The sequence below is a fragment of the Falco punctatus genome (assembly GCF_963210335.1).
Source record: "Falco punctatus genome assembly, chromosome: 4".
Taxonomy (NCBI): domain Eukaryota; kingdom Metazoa; phylum Chordata; class Aves; order Falconiformes; family Falconidae; genus Falco; species Falco punctatus.
This window is the reverse complement of record NC_137583.1, coordinates 45,045,990-45,064,689: the sequence shown is the minus strand read 5'-3', so window position 1 is coordinate 45,064,689 and position 18,700 is coordinate 45,045,990. Positions and strand designations below refer to the sequence as shown.

At 62.1% G+C, this 18,700-nt stretch overlaps 1 protein-coding gene across 3 annotated transcripts in view; it reads right to left on the bottom strand.

Moving 5' to 3' along the window:
* LOC308062472 (uncharacterized protein) overlaps positions 1–17,630 on the bottom strand; it is a 36,071-nt gene extending 18,441 nt beyond the window's left edge. The window contains exons 1-2 of one of the 3 annotated variants that reach the window (XR_013927594.1): positions 16,364–17,630; positions 14,634–14,773 (exon numbers count right to left, since the gene is read on the bottom strand). Coding sequence is in view for 1 of the 3 variants with exons in the window: in XM_080384026.1 (XP_080240152.1) it covers positions 12,053–13,054 (1,002 nt within the window). In the remaining 2 variants the exon portion in view is untranslated. Of the gene's footprint in view, positions 1–11,438; positions 13,659–14,633; positions 14,774–16,363 lie in introns of those variants that run through there. The other 2 variants (XR_013927595.1, XM_080384026.1) reach the window with 2 other exon arrangements.
* Between the last annotated feature and the right edge of the window lie 1,070 nt (positions 17,631–18,700).

Sequence of the window (18,700 nt, the reverse complement as noted above, 5' to 3'; positions counted from 1 at the left end):
ACTGGGATTATTTCCTGTTAAACCAGTTCAGGAAAGTGCTCAATTTATCCTGTTCGTTGGGGCAGGTTTTTCAGTTGCTGAAATTCTGGTTTTTTGCAATCAGATCTGTGCAAACGCTGGCGTTTAAGGAAAAAATGGACTTTTGTTTCCCAAAATTTTAGCTTGATCATTGGTTTCTCGATGGGCTGCTGGGTCTGTGCTTGCTGCTGGGCACTTGTGGGACATCTGCCAGCCCAGACCCTTCCCGAGGGGGCCAAGGCCAGGACGTAACTTCAGGAAAAACCCAAACCCCATGGCACCGGGAGCGGGTTCATCCCACCCATGCTTCCTCAGCACGGTGGCAGTGGCATTGCCAGCCCAGGCTCAGCATCCCAAGACTCCCACCCCGCACCCCACACATGGGTGGCATTTTGAGGTGACAACAGTCATGAGGCTGGGGGTGGCAGCTCAGCAGCACATCCCCCTTCCCCGGTGTATTTTGCTGCTGGTGTTCGGGGTCCGGATACCCGCAGAGGGTGAGCATCTCCAGCAGCATCACCCGAGGGGACCTCAAACCTGCATCCCAGGTGCTCTGGGGCTGAGCCGGGTGGCTCATCGCCCGGCGGGGAAAGCGGCTGGGCGGACAGGATGATTAGGGTGGCCTGTGGAGTAATTATCTCATTGGGCAACTAATACCCTTTCAGCAGGAGTGGGGTGGGGAAGTATTGTTCGGGCTTAGGGATTACATCAACCCGACTGGAGCAGACAATGTGCTCCCCCTGGGAAGAGGCAGCTCAGCCCCAGGGGGAGAGGAGGGAGGCAGGGGCTGGAGCTGTCTCAATTAGTGAGTGTCCCAGTGAGGAAGAGGGTGGTGGGGGCTAATGGGGGGACGTGGGGAGTTTAGCGAGGAAGGACAGCACCCTTAACCCTTCATGCTCCTCCTGTGAGGGGACTCAGTCCTTTACCCTTGCGTGAAGCCACTCAGGGACAAGGAGATGCCAGGAGGGCTGAATGCGTCCCCTCCTCCCCAGGAAAGCAAAACACAGCCAGTTTTCTCCTTTCTTCTTCTTTTTTTTTTTTTTTTTTCCTTTTTGACAGCCCAATGCCAGCCCTTCCCAGCCTCCCTGCACAGCAGCAGCACGTCAGCCACTTCGTCCTTGTATTGGGGACAGGCAGCACTCTGCCAGCCATGGCCACCCGAGGGGCCAGCCAGGCAGCAAGCAGGGCATGTCCCCCTCCCCAACCCCAAAAAGCAGTGCCAGGGAGGAGGGAGATGCCAAATCCATGCACCTCCACCCAGCGCCACACAGCACGGGGCACAGCAGGTCTTTGGCATCCCCCTGAAGCTCCAGCTCGGAGCCCACCCGGCATGGCCGCCCGGCGCTGGCTGCCGTGGGGTTGGGGTTAGTTTTGGCTGGGGTCGTGGTAAATCAGGCGTGAGGCCGGCGGGCCGGCGGCAGCCACCACACCAGGTTACCGGCTGAGCAAGGGGCTGGCTCCACCTGGCCCTCGCCATCCGTGGGGTGATTAAACACGGGGCTCCCAGCTGCCATACATTTTTAAATAAATGAATAATACATAGTGGGGTGATAAATAAATAACGGCCATACATTTGAACTTAGCCTCTGAGAAAATCCTTTTAGTTCAAAAGGACCGGGGCGCTTGGAAAGGGGAGCCCATGCATTTTGAATGGGCTGCCATCAAGTGTCAGGGCTTGGCAAGGGAGACGAGGGGGGAGGGATAAAACCAGCCTCTACACAAGCCGGGGGGGGGACAGGGATGAGGGTCCTTGGCCATCGCCAAGGGCAGCTTTGGTGGGAGCAAGCAACGACGGCAGCCAGGGCTGCGGATGCCCCGATGCTGGGCACCGAAAGCCCAGTGTGCCCCAACCCCCTGGGAAGGAGGAGGACGAGGATGGAGGGTGCTGCAGCAGGAGGTGAAGGGCAGCCCCTGAGAAAGGCGAGCGGCACATGAAAGGTCCTGTCCCGCTAACCCCAACTGTGCTGAGGAGGAGTCCCTCTTTAGCAGAGCAAAGGCAGCGTTTACTTAGCAGTGGCCCTATAAAGAGGTGGGTGGCCCTGGAAGGCGGCCCAGACAAATACGAGGGGATTAGACAAGTGAAAGGTGTGAGCGGAGGGGTGAAGAGGAGGAGGATGCTCAGGGAAAGCTGTTAGTGGGGGCATAACGAAGCGCCCTGAGCAGGGAGGGGGTGGCAAGGCAGAGGCGGGTGGGAGCTGGATGGGGGGAATGGTATTGTTGCCTTTTTGGGGAGGAATCCAGAGACACCCCATGTCAGAGGAGCTGGCACGGGCTGGCATTAGCTCTGAGGTTGCCCCAAGCCCCTGCACAGGGTGGCTGACAGCACACGCCTGCCCTAACATGTGTCCCTGCCATGTACATGTGTGTTCAGGCCATGCACAGCCATGCACATGCATGTCTGAGCCGTGCACCACCATGACTCATGCACCCCAGCCATGCACAGCCATGTACACACATGTCCTGGCCATGCACACGTGTCTTGGCTGCGCACAGCCATATACACACATATCCTGGCCATGCATACGCGTGTTCTAGTCACATACAGCCATGCACACACGTGTCCTAGCCATGCACATGCATGTCCCAAGACAGGGTCCTGCTGGGACTCGCTCCTTTGCCCTTCGTGAAGCCCGAGAGCCACAGAGGCAACTTTAATTCTTTGCACAAACTGCTCCCACTCGCTTGCATCGTTAAGTGGGTATTGATTTATTAGGCTGTAATTTAAGGCAGAACGTTTTAAAATGAACTCACACACCAAGCCCAGGCACGAGAATAAACAAGACCTGATTTATTTGCGGCCCGTCTCTCAGCAGATGCCGGGCTGGGCCGGCAGCACAGCAGGGCGAACAGGGACAGGAGTCCCTGCAATCGGATCCTGGCTTGGGAAGACCAGGAGAGGAGCATCCCCCTCACCCCCTGCACATCCCCCTGCCAGGACGGCGGAGCAGCCTCGCATGCACACATCCTGCACCCTCCAGCATCCCCATGCAATGTCCCCCAGACGCCCCCGAGTGCTGGGGTGCACAGGATGGGGACGGTGGCAGTGAGAGTAGGGGCAGGACCTGCCAGACCCATGGGACAGCAGGTGGGATGGGGCCATCACCCATGGCCTGCACCGGTGGCATCGTATCAGGACTGGTGAGATCCCACAGGCAGCACCGGAGCTCCCGGGATCACGCCTCGTTCAGGCTCTGGAAACTGCAGGCTAGGGAGGAGGGGGGGGTTGAACCAATCCTTTAACTTGGCCCCAGAAAAGCTGCACAACTTCACACCACCCCCACCACCCCCGACAAGCAGCCGCAAGGCCAGACCTCCACCGGCATCAATCAGCCACGCTCTCCTGAATGCACAGCACTGGGATGGCGGGGGGGTCGTTTCACCACCCCTCCCAGGCTCAGCATCCCCCATCCGCCTCCACCAGCTGAGTCCCGGGTGTCAAAACCCCGCCAGGTCCCATCTGCGAGACCTGGCTACTGCGGCACATTCCTGCGAGCCGGCCCTGGAGCAGCAGCTGCCGGACAGAGCCGATCGCTGCCGCCACGACGCGGGCAGCTCGTCTTGACCTTGCCGGTCAGGTGTTGGGGGGGGTGGGTGGGCAGGAATTATTACAAAAAAAAAAAAAAAAAGAAAAAAAGAAGAAAAAAAAAACGAAAAAAAAAACCACAACCCACCCTGGGTGCCGCCAGCCGTCGCCGGGGCACGGGGAGGGTTTAATGCAGCAGGGACCATAATGGGGCCGTCTGGGGGAGCAAGGGCGAGGAGAAATTAGTGTCAGTGTGTGTGTGCCTTAAACAAACCTGCGCCGGGGTGACGTGAATGAGGGCACAGCCTGTGTATATATTAGTGATGGGATCTGACCTCGCTGGGAGGGCTCCTTCCCTCGCTCCGCTCCTCTGGGCGTGGGAAAAAGGCCTGGGCTCTTTTCACAGCTGTTCTTGCTGCTGCACTGAGCTAATGGAGGGGCTGCCCGGCTCCCTCCTCCCCCCGCCGCCTTTTCAGTCCTTCAGCAAAAACCCCCCTTTCACAGTCCCTTAAAAACACACCTCATTGTTCCCGCCTGGATTGCATTGAAATGCCACTCGCACCCCGTCTCCTGGAGCAGCCGGCCCCAACTCCGGCTCAGCTGCGCGTGCACACGCGTGTGCAAGCCCGGGTGTGTGTGGGAGCACACGTGTGCCTGTCTCAGGTTTATGCATTGCCGCTGGTGCAGAGTTTCATCCCTAAAGTCTGCTCTGGAAGGGGTGTTTGGCAAGGGAGGAGAAATGCAGAGCCAAGGGGGCTTTCCACGCCCTGGGCAGCCAAGCCAGTGTTAATGTCTCCGGCCTGGACCCCTTCCATCTCTCCCTTTTATCCATCTGCTTTGATTTTGATATAAAAAATAAGCCAAAAGGTACCAGCACCCATCCCTGATTTGCAAACCCAGAGGCACAGCAAGCAGAGGGGACGCGTGGCTGGTGGTCATACCCCCAGCCCACAGCACAGCCGTGGGGACTGCCGGGGACCCCAAAGACACCAGCATCACCCTGAGCTCCTCCTGGTCCAGGTTTCACCACCAGCCTTTGATGCTCTGGGAGCAAATACTCCCCACCTGACAGACGAAGGGATGGGATTCCCCAGGGCTGGGGCGGTTCAGGCGCATCACACCTCGATTTCCCCCACCATGAAGCCCACAGGTTGCCCAAAAGTCTGCTCCAAGCTCTAGAAATCCAAGATTTATAGAAAATAATAAACAGCCATGCAAGGATCAGCCCTCGCCTGGTTTCCCGGGGAATTAGGGCAGAGAAAGTCTGGGCTCAGCCTCCCAGGGAGCTCCAGGGATGGCGGAGCCGGGGGTCTCACTCCTCACACAGCCGCCGCAGGGGGGGGACCAGCCCTCAAAGGCAGCGGCAGCGGCACAGGCACAGCCCCCCCTGCCCCCAGCCCCACCATCATCCCTTGTTTGCCAAGGCCCAGCCCCAGAATAGCACCGGGATCGTGCTTTTCATTAAAAATAAATAAATACATTTCTGGTGGCAGCGGAGGAAAGCATGAAAACACCATCCCCAAAGGCTCGAAAACCAGAAGGCAAAGGCAGCGAAACCCACAGTTATTATTTTTTGAAGCAGCTGGGATTTTTTAAGCTAATCTCCTGCTGTCCTTGTGGGGAGGGGGGGGCATCACTGGCTGGCGTTCGCAGCAGGGCAGACAGACCGACAGGACAGCATCCTCGGGGCCGCTCGTGCCTCCCCGCGTGCTTTTCCCGCTGACCTTTCCCCGCTGCTCTGATAGATACTTTCTGACAAAAGCGGGGACATCGCACACCTTCCGTCCTTGCTCCGTGCCCAGCACAGGGACATCGCCACTAGCAAGTCCCTGTCACCGGCTATTAGGGGGAGAAGGTCTCCGCCGCCACCCTGCTCTTTCCGCATGAGTGCCAGTGCCGGTGCCAGGCAGGGGGGTACCCCCAGCCCCCCAGTACACAACACACGTGCCCCATGTTCACCGTTTAGAAATGCAAATCTGTTTAACAGCCACACGCGGGTTTGTTATCGGCAAGGATGAGCCTGAGCTCTTTGAAGTCAACATATGTATATGATGATGCACATATGTGCGTGACCTACATTTGGAGCAGTAGCGCTTCCCTGGGGTGGGCGATGCCCACACGTGCCCGCAGCAAGGGGGCTTGGCCAACCCTCTCCCACTGAAGCACCATCAGTTCCCAAGGGGCTTTCCCTGCACCAGGAAGATTTCTGATGTGGGGAAGGGGAAAGGCTTCAGCAAACGCAGCTCTGTTGGAGCATCCTGAAAAACCGCTTGCCGAAGAGCCCAGGCGAAGCGTTTGGCTTTGGCAGCAGTGACAAAGCGCAGCCACCAAGGCCACATCCTCAGCACCCTGAGCATCACCTACATGCTGGTCCCCCCACATCCCACACCCCACACCTGCCCCCTACCCCAGTCCCCACATCCCAGCACAAGTGAGCACCCACCCTGCTCCGCTCGCTTTCAAATATTGCCATTTCCACGGCTGGTTTTGACTTCTCCACCCAGCGCAGCCATGGGTTTCCATAGAAACATGATGATATTAAACTGTAAATAATAATTTCTCCATAAAAAAAAAAAAAATGGGGGAGAGAAAGCAAGGCTCCAGTGGAGTTGGTGGACTGGGAACAGACCCCGACATCCTGGGCACCTGGCCCCACACGTGAGGTCTTATCTCACCCCCCGAGGCTGGGTCCCATGGGTGGAGGTCCCACGCGCACCCCTCCGGCACCAAGGAGGGCTGAGTGCTCTTGCACCGCTCCGTCCGCTGCCGGCATCTGATTTATCCGGGTCGGAGACTTCAGCCTGACATCTATAAAAATTAGCAGCTAAAGCCCCGGCCGGGCCATCCTCCACCGGCTCTGGGTAAATAAACAGGAGCTTGGCCGCCGCAGTGACACATACCTGATGGGGAGGAATTGTTATTTACTGTTGCCTCTTCAATGGTTATTTTTAAATAGCCTAAAGTTAAACACATCACTGTTTTTCATTTTCTCCTGCTCAGGGATATGGTTTTGTCTGGGGCTTTTACCCTTTCTGTCTATTTAAGTGATACTTTTTATCATAAATTACTTTTTTTTTCCCCCTCCTTGCTATCAAGTTGGAAAATCACCAGTGTGCGGCGGGAGGAGGTGGCGGGGCTGGGGGAGCAGGCATGGGGACTCTCTCACCCAGGGACAAGGACATTTGGGTTTAACGACCTCCAGGCACACGTGTGCAATGCCGGCAGCCAGGATGGCTGCGAACACGGCTCCCGACACCCGTCCCCAGTTAAAACCCCAACACCGTGCTGCTGGCAGCAAGAGGCAGTCTTGGGCGGCGTTATTTTTAGGGCTCTGGCAGGCGAGGTGCCGGCCCTGCCATTTTGTGTTTCTCGGCTGAGTTTGGCGCTGTGGGGTGGAGGTGGAGCTGCCTCCTGGCTCCTCTCAGCACCCTGACGCCCGGTATCCCCCCAGCTCCCTCCATCCCTCACAGCACAAAGGGCTCCATCCCATCCATCCCCCTGCCAAGCCCAGGGATGGATTCTGACCACCCGAGCTGGCACGGCGCGGCGGCACCATCCCAGCATCCCAACAGCTCTCGCTATTCCCATCTCCACAGCTGGGCCAGGGTTTTGGGGAGCACCCCATTGCCCCGGCTCGTTCTGCTCTGCCAGCACTGGGATGCTCGGCCTGGCTTCTTGCTCAGCACCAGGGACCAGGACCCCCGGGGCTGGCCAGGCTCAGCCCAGGGCTGCCGCTCCCCCCCGCCCAAAGTAGCTGGGCCGAGCGCCCCAGCAGCGCCGGGATTATCCTCAGCGTAACATCCCCTGGGAACAAGATTGCAGCTTAGGGCCTAATGGAAAAGAGGAGAGAGATGGGATTAAAAGGAAAATAATGACTATTTCTTTAGCGAGGCTGGGGAAATGAGACGGGGATTAGCGTCCTCTTTACCAGCGGTCCCCAATCCCACTGGGCGGTCCTGGATCCAGCCACGGCAGCCAGAGATGCCTGTGCTCAGCATCGCTCCGGAGGGTAACATAGGGGTGGCAGCGTCAACCCCAGCGGGATGGATCCAGCCGTCCCCAGCATGAGGCCGAATTGCCAGTACCAGCTCCAGCCCCAGCACCCACTGCATCCCTCTGCCACCGCTTCTGCCCGCACACAGGCGGCACAAAAAGAAGGCGATTTTGCAAATATTTGCCAGCACGGTGATTTTCCTCTCCCTGCAGATTTGCTGGGAGAAATTATAAAATATTCTGCAAGGAATAAAACATTGAAAATTAAAACTTCACTTGCAAAGGCACAAGCCCGAGAATAAACCTGAAAGGCTCCTTTCTCTCGCCTTCGGTTGCACACACCGCGCGGTGCAATTGGCTGCTTCCCTGGAATAGATTCAGTTGCTATGATACCAAGTTTGCTTTTAACGAACCCCAGAAAATTAATGGTATTCAGCAGATAAGTCCTTAAAGTGGAACCTATTTTAAGAAATTCTTGCTAAATGGTTTACAAGTAGTCAGGAGGGAGGAGAAGCTTTCCCAAGCGTGGCAGAACCTGCGCTGGTTCCCCTCTGCTCCCAGCCAGGATAGCAAGGTGCGTAGTGGTGTGTTTTGGGGTACCCTTCAGCCTGGGACCATGAGCAGCGAGGGAAGGATGGATGCACAGCACCTACTCCCTGCACTGTGCACCGTGCATCCCTCCTGCCGCCGCTTTGCATCCTCCCGGCTGTCCCCACGCGGCCTCGCTGCTGCTGCACCGCTGCTCCCACCAGTCAGCAGCTTCCTCCGCCGATGCTGCAGAAACACGGGCAGGTCGGTGCAGGCAGCCTCTGCCCAAATCCTGCCCAAACCCACACAAAGCTCCAGCATTCACTGCTGGTCCACATCCTGGAGAGATGCTTGAAGGGATGTAAGCGGGTCTGGCATGGAAAGCCTTCTCCAACAGCAACCTGCCGTCCCTTGGAGGAGCTCAGGACAAATGACTGAGGAGCAGGGGAAGGTTTTCGTTCCCCCAGCACAGTGGCCCATCCATCCAGCCCCGCAAGCAGAGCACAGGGTGGCATCAGCCATCAGACGGAGCACATTTGCCCCAGGGACCTGTGTCTCCACCAAGGAGACAAGCTGGTGCCTCTGGATGCCGCAGCGGCCCCACGTTGTGCTGCAGCAAAGGTCCTCACCCGGCTCAGCACCACCACGGCAAAAACACCTGCACTTCTGTCCCCATCCCCAGGCTCCAGGTAGAGCAGCTCCATGGGGCACAGCGTGTACAAGGAACCATCTCCTCTTTATCCCACACCATATTTTGGGGTGTACAGAGGCCATCCCTGCTTTATCCCACACTACATATAGGGTCCACATCCTCCCTGCCCAGAAAAAGGCCCAAACTGGGTGAGCCCAGGCTGTGAGTGCAGGCTGGGGGTGCAGGATCAGTGCCAGGGATCACAGGGATCCGGGACAAGGAATCTGCCCCTCTCCTGCCTGAACAAAGCCAGATCTATCGGGAGGGAGGAAGGTGCACCCCTGCCTCCCACACCCCAGATTCCTGCTCTGCTGCAGACTCCAGCAATGCCAGGTGAAAGAGGAGGCACAACCCCACCTAGAAGCCAGGATGTGCAGGGCAGGGAAAGGCTGATGGAGCGAGGGATCAGGGTGTTGAGATTTAATATTTGGAGCTGATGCTCTTCCCCTTCTTGTTTCTCGGCACTGACCCAGCCAGGGAATTGGTGCACCACAGACCCGAGTGGCGAGGGGACCAGCAGCCATGCCCTGGTGCCACCACCCTGCTGGGGCTGCTGGTGCCCCTCGCGCCGGGCCTGCCTCCAGTGGGAGAGCGGTAGATGGTGCAGCATGGCCAGGGCCTGATCCTGTGATGGTTTAAACACATGGGTGCCCGGGTCCACCTGCAGAGCATCCCTGCTGACCACTGCCAAAAGCCCGAGAGCGCAGGGCCAGACTCTGTGGCCATGGAGGGGCCTCCCTCTGCTGCCCACTCCAAGCTACACCCCGAACCAGGCACCTGAAAACACCTTCCCTGGGCTTCCCCAGAATAACTGAAGACCGCTCAGCCTTCAGGGTCACCACTTACAGCCTTTCCCCTCTTCCAACATCCGCCATCGGGGCCAGATCCAGCGCTCCCGCTCCTGCACGGTCCCTGCAGCCCCTGGGCAACCCAGGCTCAGCCCCGTGTCCCTTGTACCAGAAAGTCTCCCCGGGTGCTGCGGGGACTGAGAGGAGCCAGAGGGAGCAGGAGGGAAAGAGGGAGCTGGCTGCATGCAACACCCCAACCCACGGGCAGCAAGGGACAGCACGGAGGGGTGTGGGAGGGAGCAGGGGGACGCTGAGCCCAGAGCACCCTCGGAGCGATGCTCCCAAATCTCCCTCTCCAAAGAACAAAGCTGCAATCTCTCTGCAGATGCAGAATAACCAACAAGCGACAATGATTTATTTCTCTTCCCCAGTAGATAAATCGGCCTCGGAAACATGTTTGCGCTAAATTACAATTTGCATGTGGTAATATATTTAAGCAACTTTCCTTCTACTTCGTTATAAACAGGGTTTCTCTGGGGGTTATTTCTGAGCTGGCCCCGTTTAATTTATCTCTGGCACACCCAGCACAAGCGAGCTTAATTGTCGACGTGGAAATTAAAACCACAGTGGAAAAAAAAAAAAATTAATAAAATCAAGGTGCTGGGTTTGTAGGTAGCCTGAGGAAGCCCAGGTTGGAATCAAAATAATCACCCCGGCACAGACACTAGCTCTGGGCCTCAATAAAAATGATTAAAGACAAAACCCCGCTGAAATTTCCACTCCACAGCCACGTTTGGCTTCCAGCCGCTTTCCCCCTTGCAAAGGCACCGGGGCCAGTGCTTCGGGGGGGCCAGCGGCCACTGAGCCCCTCTCCTGCCGGGAGGGCAGGGCTCTTCTCCCGGAGAATAGCAAGCGGGTTTTTACATTCGGTTCTCTAGCTTTATGATATCACATACACTCATACAGCTAGATAACCAAAGAGAAAAACCCACCCAGGTCTTTACCAAATGGGCCTCGGCCGCGCCGTGCACCCGGGGATGTTTTGCTCCCACATCGGAGCCCCCCAGGGTGGTTGCGATCCACATCCCCTCGCTGCCAATAATGAAGAAACCCCAATGGTTTCGGTGGGAGAGCAAGAATCTGCCCCGGCATCTTGGGATGCAACATGCAACCCCATCCTCACCAATGCCTGCCCGAGCGCCCCAGCTCAACGTCTGCACCCCAAAAGGGACTTGCACCCTGAAGTGGGCTCAGCCCCACGCAGCCCCCCACGGCCCAGGGGCCATCGCAGGGCAGGATGCTCCCCCAGGATCCATCCCCGTTGACTGCGGCCCAAGGATCTGCCTCTTTCCCAACCCAAATTTGCCCCCAGACCTACCCCGGAGCCCGCTCCCACTTTATAATTACTGTAAATTACTGGCATGGAACTGCTGAGTCATGAGAGTGGCTGGGGAAGGGACAGCCCCAGCCAAAAAGGGCCCCCCGGGGGTTTCCACCACACCCCCACTCTGCTCTCCTCTTCCTTGCCTTTCTCCCTCACCCGCTCCCCGCAGCTGGGCCCTGCAAACCCGAGAAGGACCCCGCAGATCCTGGGGGCCCCGGACCGTGAACCTTCCGGGGGGTGGACGACACCCTGCACCCCCCGGGGCGGCCCTGTGTTCTCCCACCCTTGTCGGCAGGGACACGGCACCGCCGGGAGGCTTCAGGCGCCAGCACTGGGCACCAAGCACCGGCGGGGGATGCTCCCGGGGGGCTGCCCAAACCGGAGGGCTCCGGCCGTGCGGCTGCTCGGAGGGAAACTCGGCGGAGCGGCTGCCCCCGGCCCTGTCGGGGGACGGGGAGAGGACGGGGGATCCCGGGAGGCGGTCCCGGGGAGGGGGTCCCGGGGAGGGAGTACCTGCTCGCCCCGCGGGGCTGGTGCTGCCCGCGGTCGCCGTCAGCTCCGGGTCGCCGCATCCTTCCCAGGCTGGCAGGGTGGGGAGGGGGCTTGGCCCGGGATGGAGTCTGGATGCTCCCTCCCGGTGCCGGTGCGGGTACAGGTCCCGCTCCCGCTCCCCGGCGCCTCTGGGACCTGCCTCTAAAGTTGAGGCAGAGCCGGCGGCGGAGGGATGGCTGGAGGGCGGGGGAGGGCGGGAGGAGGGACGGGGCGGCCGGCGGGGACAAAGCCCGAGCGGCGGGGCTGGGACAGCCCGGGCGTGGGGCCGGGGCAGGGGTCACCCCCCCCCCCGGGGGCAGCGCCATTCGCCACGGCTGCCGCTCTCCCCGGGGGCCGGCCCGTCTGCTCGCCCCGGGCCCCCCCCCGGCCCCGGACCCAGCCTCCCGCAGCAGCCGGCCCGCCCCGTCGGGGAGGCGGCTGTGCCCCGGGGGTAACCCCGCTCGGGCAGGGCTGTGGCGGAGCCGCCCCCTGCCCCCCCCCCCGCCCCCGGCAAAGGCAGGGGTCAAACCCGACGTGCCCGGGGCTGGGAAGCGGCCGGCGCGGGGAGCGGCCGGACCCTCCCGTCGAAGCTGCGCTCACGGGCCGCGGTTGCAAAGGGGAAATGTTGCCGCTGCTCGAGAGTAAAACCGGGCTGGAACTCCCCATCCCGTCCTGGGCGATAGCAGGGTCCCCCGAAGGGCCCGGCGTCGGCTCTGCCCCCACACTGGGGAGGGTCCCCCCGGGCCCGGGACAAAGCGGGGCCGCGGCTCGGCGGGGCGGCGGGGCAGAGCCTGGGGCGCGGTGCCGAGGTCCGGCTCCACGTCCCCCCCGTGCGGCCACCCGGAGCCGGTCCCGGCCGGCTCTGCCCGGTGTAGGATACCCGCTCTGCTCTCCCGGTAACGGCGGGGCAGCACCGGCCAGGGGCGGGGAGGTAGCGGCCTTTCCCTGCGCCCCCCTTCCAGCCGCCTCACACCGGGATCGCACCGGCGGGCACAGCCGTGACCCCCGCGTGCATACACCCACCCAGGGGTGCCCGGGCACCGGTGCACCCACCCGGGAGCACACGCAGGTGCCCCCCACCCCCGGCCCCCGGTCCCGGTGCACACCCAGGAGCTCTCACACCGATACACGCACACGCCCGGCTGGCGCACACTGATGGTCACACGCGTCCTGAAGCACGCACGGCCCCGCACGCGCAGCCCTGCCCCCCCACCCCCACGCACAGACCCACGCAGGACACTCGGGATCTCCCCAGTCCCCTCCAAGCCCCTGCCCCCCCAGCCTTGCCCCGGCCGGCGGGCTCCACAACCCTCCCGGGGCCCCCTCGTCGCACCTTGCTCCGGTGAAACGGCTGAAAAACGAAACCCACAGGCGGCCCGGGCATAGCAGCGGCCTGGGGCACAGCACCGTGCCGGTGCCCCGGCGGTGGACAGCCCCGACGGGGCTCCGCTGCCAGAGGGGACCGGGAGCGGCGGGGCGGGGCGGGCGGCGGGGCCCGGCTCCCGCTCACCGCGCTCCCTGTTTCGGGGAGGAGGCATGGATCCGTCCCGAGCCCCGCTGCCCACACCCGACCTTTCATATATATAATATATATACATATATATCCACACACCTACATCTATCGAATATATAATATATATGAATATCTGCCTTTGAAGGGGCCGGGAGCCACGCACGGCGGCACTTGCGGAGATGCCAATCCGCAAGCACTGGGAGCTCCCCGGGAGCAACGGGGCTTTCTGCCCCGCACCGGAGACTCCCGGGGCAGGGCACCTTTTGTCAGAGGCGCCCCCCCCTCCTCCTCCCCCCCCCAGCGGGGCTGCAGCATGGCGAGGCGCGGGCCGAGCAGCCTCCCGCCGGCACCGGGCACCGGGCACCGGCACCGGCACCGGCACCGCCGCTCTCCGTGGTGCTGAACCGCCGCCGCCGCGCCCCGGGGCCGTGCGGGGTCGTGCCTGCTCCGTCCTTCTCTTTCCAAGCCGCCACTAACTAATGATTATTATTGCTATTAATTATTATCGTTATCATCCCTGAGGTTCCCGCCGCTCCGGTGCACCGCGGCATGGCCAGCCGTTCCGAGCAGGAGGATGGTGCCAGCGAGGCAGCCAGTTGCCACATTAACGGTTCGTCCCCCGCACACCCCTGGTAGCTGCCGCCCGCGTTGCCCTCCGTGGGTCCACACCCGTGTGGGCCCAGCCGGTGCCGTTACCTCCGCAGCCGGGCTCCGAAATGCTTCTCCCGCCCGGCCCCGGGCGGCGGCGGCCCCGGCGGGCTCGGCCCCGCTGCCGTCCACAGCGCCCGGGGCACCGCCGGTCCCGGCCTCGCTCCGTCGTCCCGGTGGGTCCCGTTACCGAACCGCTCGTTCCCTGGGTGAGCCCGGCCGCTGTTCTTCCCCAAAGGGTAAAAACCCCAGCAACGAGCGCGGCCCCGCAGCTCCGCCGAGGGAACGAACGGGACCGGCGGAGATTCGCCGCCGCCCCGGGACCACCCTGCAGCCCGGGCCCGGCTGGAGGAAGGGCCGCTCCGGGCACCGGCGGGTCGGGGCGCAGCATCCGCGCCAGCCCCGGGCCCCCGCCGCCCCCGGGCCCGGTAGCCTACGCGCAGGGCCCGGGCGGGCCGCAGCGGCCCGGTTCGCCCCCACCGGTTGCCGGTCTCCGCTACCCACGGCTCCCTGCCCCGGGTGCGGCGGGGGCGGCTTGGCAGCGCCCATACGGGAAAGGCGACCTCCCCACGCGTGTCCGCGGCGGGGGCTCTACGGGGCCCGCCCGGCCTCGCGCCTCCCGGCCACTTACCGGGGGGTCTCCCGCCTGCACCCCTCGCCCCGGTGGCTACGGGCACTGGCTCCGGCCCCGGCGCCTCTCGTCGCCCCTTCTTCCCCTCGCCTACACCCTCGTGTGAATCAAATACCTTCACTACAGCAGCCATGTTGGGCTCCGGTGCAAGCACGGAGCTCGCCGCAGGAACCGCCGGCCGCCTCGGCGGGAGGCAGCGCGGTCGGGCTCGGCTCCGAGAGGCGCGGGGACCCCGGTTCCCACCGGCGAACCGGAGCCCGGGCAGCCCGCCGGCCCGCCGGTCCCTTTCTCCCACCGCGCCGAGGGATGCCGCCGTGCGCCGCTCCCCGCCAGCCCGGTAACTTCCCACCGTTACCAGTAACGCCGCTAACTGCGGGTCCCGCACCTGCCCCTCATCCCTCCGGTAGAACCGGTCGTATCCCGGGGCTGCCTTTGGAAAAGAGGGGTGGGGGAGTGGGGGGAGCCGCCGTTACCTCCGCCTCGCCCGTGTGCCGGTCCCCCGCGGCGCCGCTCGGCCGAGCCCACCTGGGGAGGGAAAGAGAGAGAAGAGGCGTCAGGAGGAGCCGCCGTCGCCGCCGCCATCGCTCCAACTTGGAGCAACTTTCCCGGCGAGGCTGGCAGCGGGGGCGGGGGGTGGGCGGCGCTGGAGCCCCTGCCCGGTCAACCGGGGCCGGTCCCACCGGCAGGCTGAGCGTGGGCTGCCCCAAAGCCGGTCCCTTCCACCCGTGGAGTGGGGGCACCCGCACCAAGAGCCCCGGCCCTGCCCACGGGGCCAAGCCGGGACACGGCCTCTGCTGCCGGGGAAATGCAGGGGACCCTGGAGGAGGGGCAGCCCCACGGATGGATGGGTGAGTGGGTGGGTGGCTTTACTGGGCGGGGGGCGGCCCAGCTTCCCTGCACCGTGGGCACCGGAGCCTCCCCCCGGGCACCGGAGCCACGCACCTGGCAGCCGCCGCCGCTCCCCGGGCACCAGAGCTTCTCGCCCGCCCGGCCCGGCGCCCCTCGAAAGCAGATTTTTTTCAGCTGGTTTGTTTTTCTTTTTTTCCTTCTTTCCCTCCCACCGAGATTTTTGTCCCCCTTTTTTCTTTTCCCTTTCCCGCCCCATAATTATTTCCCCCCCCTCGTCTGATTCCAACGTTGTCGCTGGAAATTATTTGCATTTAAAACACAACGACCCGTTCCCCTGCACATCTCCTCGCAGCTCAATTTAACCAGTACCGCAGAGGGGGGGGATGACCCCGAGGAAAAGGGGTCCCCAAACCCCCGGTCAAATCCACCCGAATTCCTGCCCGGCTGGAAATATCGATGTGTGCGAAAACTAAAGATTTAACAGATTTTGATGATTTTCTTTCCGCAGCCGCTGTCACCCAAAGGTGTTGTGGCAACAAAGAGCGGGAGGGGATTTGACGCTCGTATTTTTGGCCTGTTCCCGTGCAGAAATATTCCCCCAAAGCCCCGCACGCTTTGCAAAGATTGATCTCTCTAAAAACAATCATCTCCTGCCCTGCAAAGTGCTTCACAAGAAAATTTGATTTTATATTTCTCTCCCGCTGCTAAACCTGTCGGAGGACACACACGCGCGGCACCCGCTGAAACTAATAGGGAGGAGGGGGACTGGAAATCATGCCACCAACCTTCCCAGTCCAAACTGGGGGCGAACCGTTTCCCCCTGTGCAGGGGCAGAGATTTCCCCGCTCGGGAAACAACGGCATGGAAATCCCCCCGTGCCTGCTCGGGCAGAGCCGGGCGCTGCAGCACGGGAACAACCCCAGTGACTTTTTTAGGGGGGGAGAGGATAATAATAAAATATGATAATTCTCTTTATTTATTTTTTCCTTTCTCCAGAAATGCCGAATTCAGCCCCGACCCTTTGCGTGGGGATTTTTTTTTTCTGCTTTGCCTTTTTTTTTTTTTTTTTTTTGGTGGCTGGGATACAGCCTGGCACCAACGCAGGGCTGAGAGAGGGATGCCCACACGACACATACTCCCAGCTCAACACCCCCAAACACCCGGGTCCCTGCTCCTCCTTTTTTCCCCCAAAACCTCCCACATCCACCCCCCAAAAAAATAAAAAATAGCTGCACACACCGCAACTTCGCTCCGGCAGCCCCTTACCTCGGGCACCGGGCAGGGCAGGGCAGTCGGTCCGACCGGCCCGGGGCTCTAAACCCCGGGGGTGGCTTTTGTGAGTTTGCCGGAGTTTCCCCGGGCTGTCCCCTTTTGTGTCCCATTGCCATCTAGAGGCCCCGATTAATTAATTTCACACCGGAGCTCGGGAGAAAATTTTCCCACAAAACAAGTGGCCGAGGAGATGTGAAACCCCAAAGAAAAGGAGTCAACATCAAGTTCAACAGCATGCGGGAAAGGCCTATTTCCATCACAATCGCGTCTGAGCGGGGGCCGGGCGGGGGGCAGCGGGCGGCGGCCCCCGCGCCCCCTCCGCGCGTTCCCAGGCTCGGAACAATCGCGCTCTGTTTGCCTCGCACATGCCGGCGTTTGGGCACGGAGGCTGCCTTGGGATAACAGGAATAATGAGGGGGGGGGGGGATCTGGGGGAAGGCGGGGGGGGGTTGGTGGAGTGATGGAGGGGTGGGAAAAGGGAGCGGGGCAGCGTGGAGGGGGGGAGCGGAGCAGCGCGCACCTGGGGACTGTCCGGTACCGACCTGTTGATCCCCGGTCGGGAGCACCCGGTGGAGTTTGCGGGAAAAGCCGGGATGGGCAAGAGAGAATCGGCGGGGCAGGGGGGGGTCCCCAAAGGCAGGAGGGGACAGAGCCGCCCCCTCGGGGTCGGGGGTGGGTGGGAGACACACACACACTTTTCCCGAAGTTTTCCGGCCCTCCATCCCCGGCCACGCGTTTTCCCACAGCCCCGGGGGAGCAGGGGGTGCCTGCCCCAGGGGAGCGGGGGGCCGGGGCCCGGGGTGGCCGAGGCGGTGGTGGACGTGTCCTGCAACCCAAGCAGCTCGGCTCCGCCGGGCATTGTCCCCACGGAGCCCGTGGCCATTGTTCCCGGCGCTGCGGGAGCCGGGAGGGAGGGCAGCTTTCCACGCCTCGTCCCCGTCCCCCCCCAACCCCGACACTCACACCGAGCTGCCGGGACCCGCAGCCCCTCATCGGGGGGAGGAGGCAAAAAACACCGCACCCACCCCCCTAAAAAAAAAAAAAAAAGCTGGGGGGGGGGAGGCGCGGGGTCCCCCCTCGCAGAGTTCCTCCAAGTTGGGAGAAGCGGGAGGGGGAGCGGGGCGGCCGCCGGTGCCCGCCCAGCCCTACCCCTCCGGTGGGCAGCACCGGCCGCTGCCCCGGCCCAGGGAGTCCGGTGCGGGGCAGGGAGAGGGGAAACCAGCGCCAAAAAAATAAAATAAAAAAAAAGGAGTGGGGGTTGGGGGGGAGGGGGGGCGGGGGTGGCGATTATTTACCTCCCTCCGTATATCTGCATCCATTAATGACTTGGCCACAGCGTGAGCCCAGCGCCGCCGGGACAGCGGCAGCCCCCGGGCCGGGGGCGGGGGGGCGCGGAGCCCGGGGCCATCCAGGCGGTGCGGAGCGCGGCGGAGCCGGGCTGCGGCTGCCGCCCAGAGCTGCCAGGAGCAGCAGGGCTGTGGGAAGCGGAGCCCCCCGCGATCACGTTGCCTTTACGTGGGGTTAAACAGATAACGTCTTCCCGGGGCTTTGACGCCAGGAGCCCCCCGACCGGGCCCGGGCAGCCCCGGCCCGCCAGGCCCTGGGGTGGGGTGGGGGCTTGTGGGGCGGATTCCGCCCAAACATCCATTTTGTCCCTTTTGGAAATGGAGATGGGAGAGAGGAGGGAAAAATGCTTTTTTTTTTTTTTTTTTTTCCCCTGCTTTCTCCATATTTTACTACGTAAGGCATGACGTCCTCACGTCGGGAGCAGGATAGGTTAGCCTTGCGCTGGGGGGATGCACCGGGCTGAGGGGGGGGCGCGGGGGCGGGGGCGGCTCTGCCAGCAGAACCTAAAAATAACGGGGATTGTATTATTTAAAAAATAATAATAATCATAAGAATCCCGGTGACCCCGCGGATGCGGCACCGCACGGGCAGCGGGGAGGCAGGGCCGGAGCCGGATCCCCACCCCCCACCCCCGCGCCTCCGCCCGGGACCGTCAGGGCTCGGGGCACCCCCGGGGCGCGGGGGGAGCGGGGCCCGATGCGGAGCGGAGGCGAAGGCTGGGGGGTCCTTCTGCCTTAACCCCCCCTCCCGGCGCTGGGGCAGAGGCTGCGGCAGGAGGTGGCGGGCGAGCAGGGTCACCCCGCGCCCCGGCCGGTGCAGGATTATTCCGTGGAAATGAAGCAGAAATTGGCTATTTTTTATTAATTAAACCAACAAACGCCCCACAGTCGTGTCGTCCCGTCCCTTCCCCACCCCCCCGCCCCGGCCCCGGGTCTTAACACCTCCAAGGTCCGAAGTGGCTGGGAGCGGAGCCCCCCCTTGCTC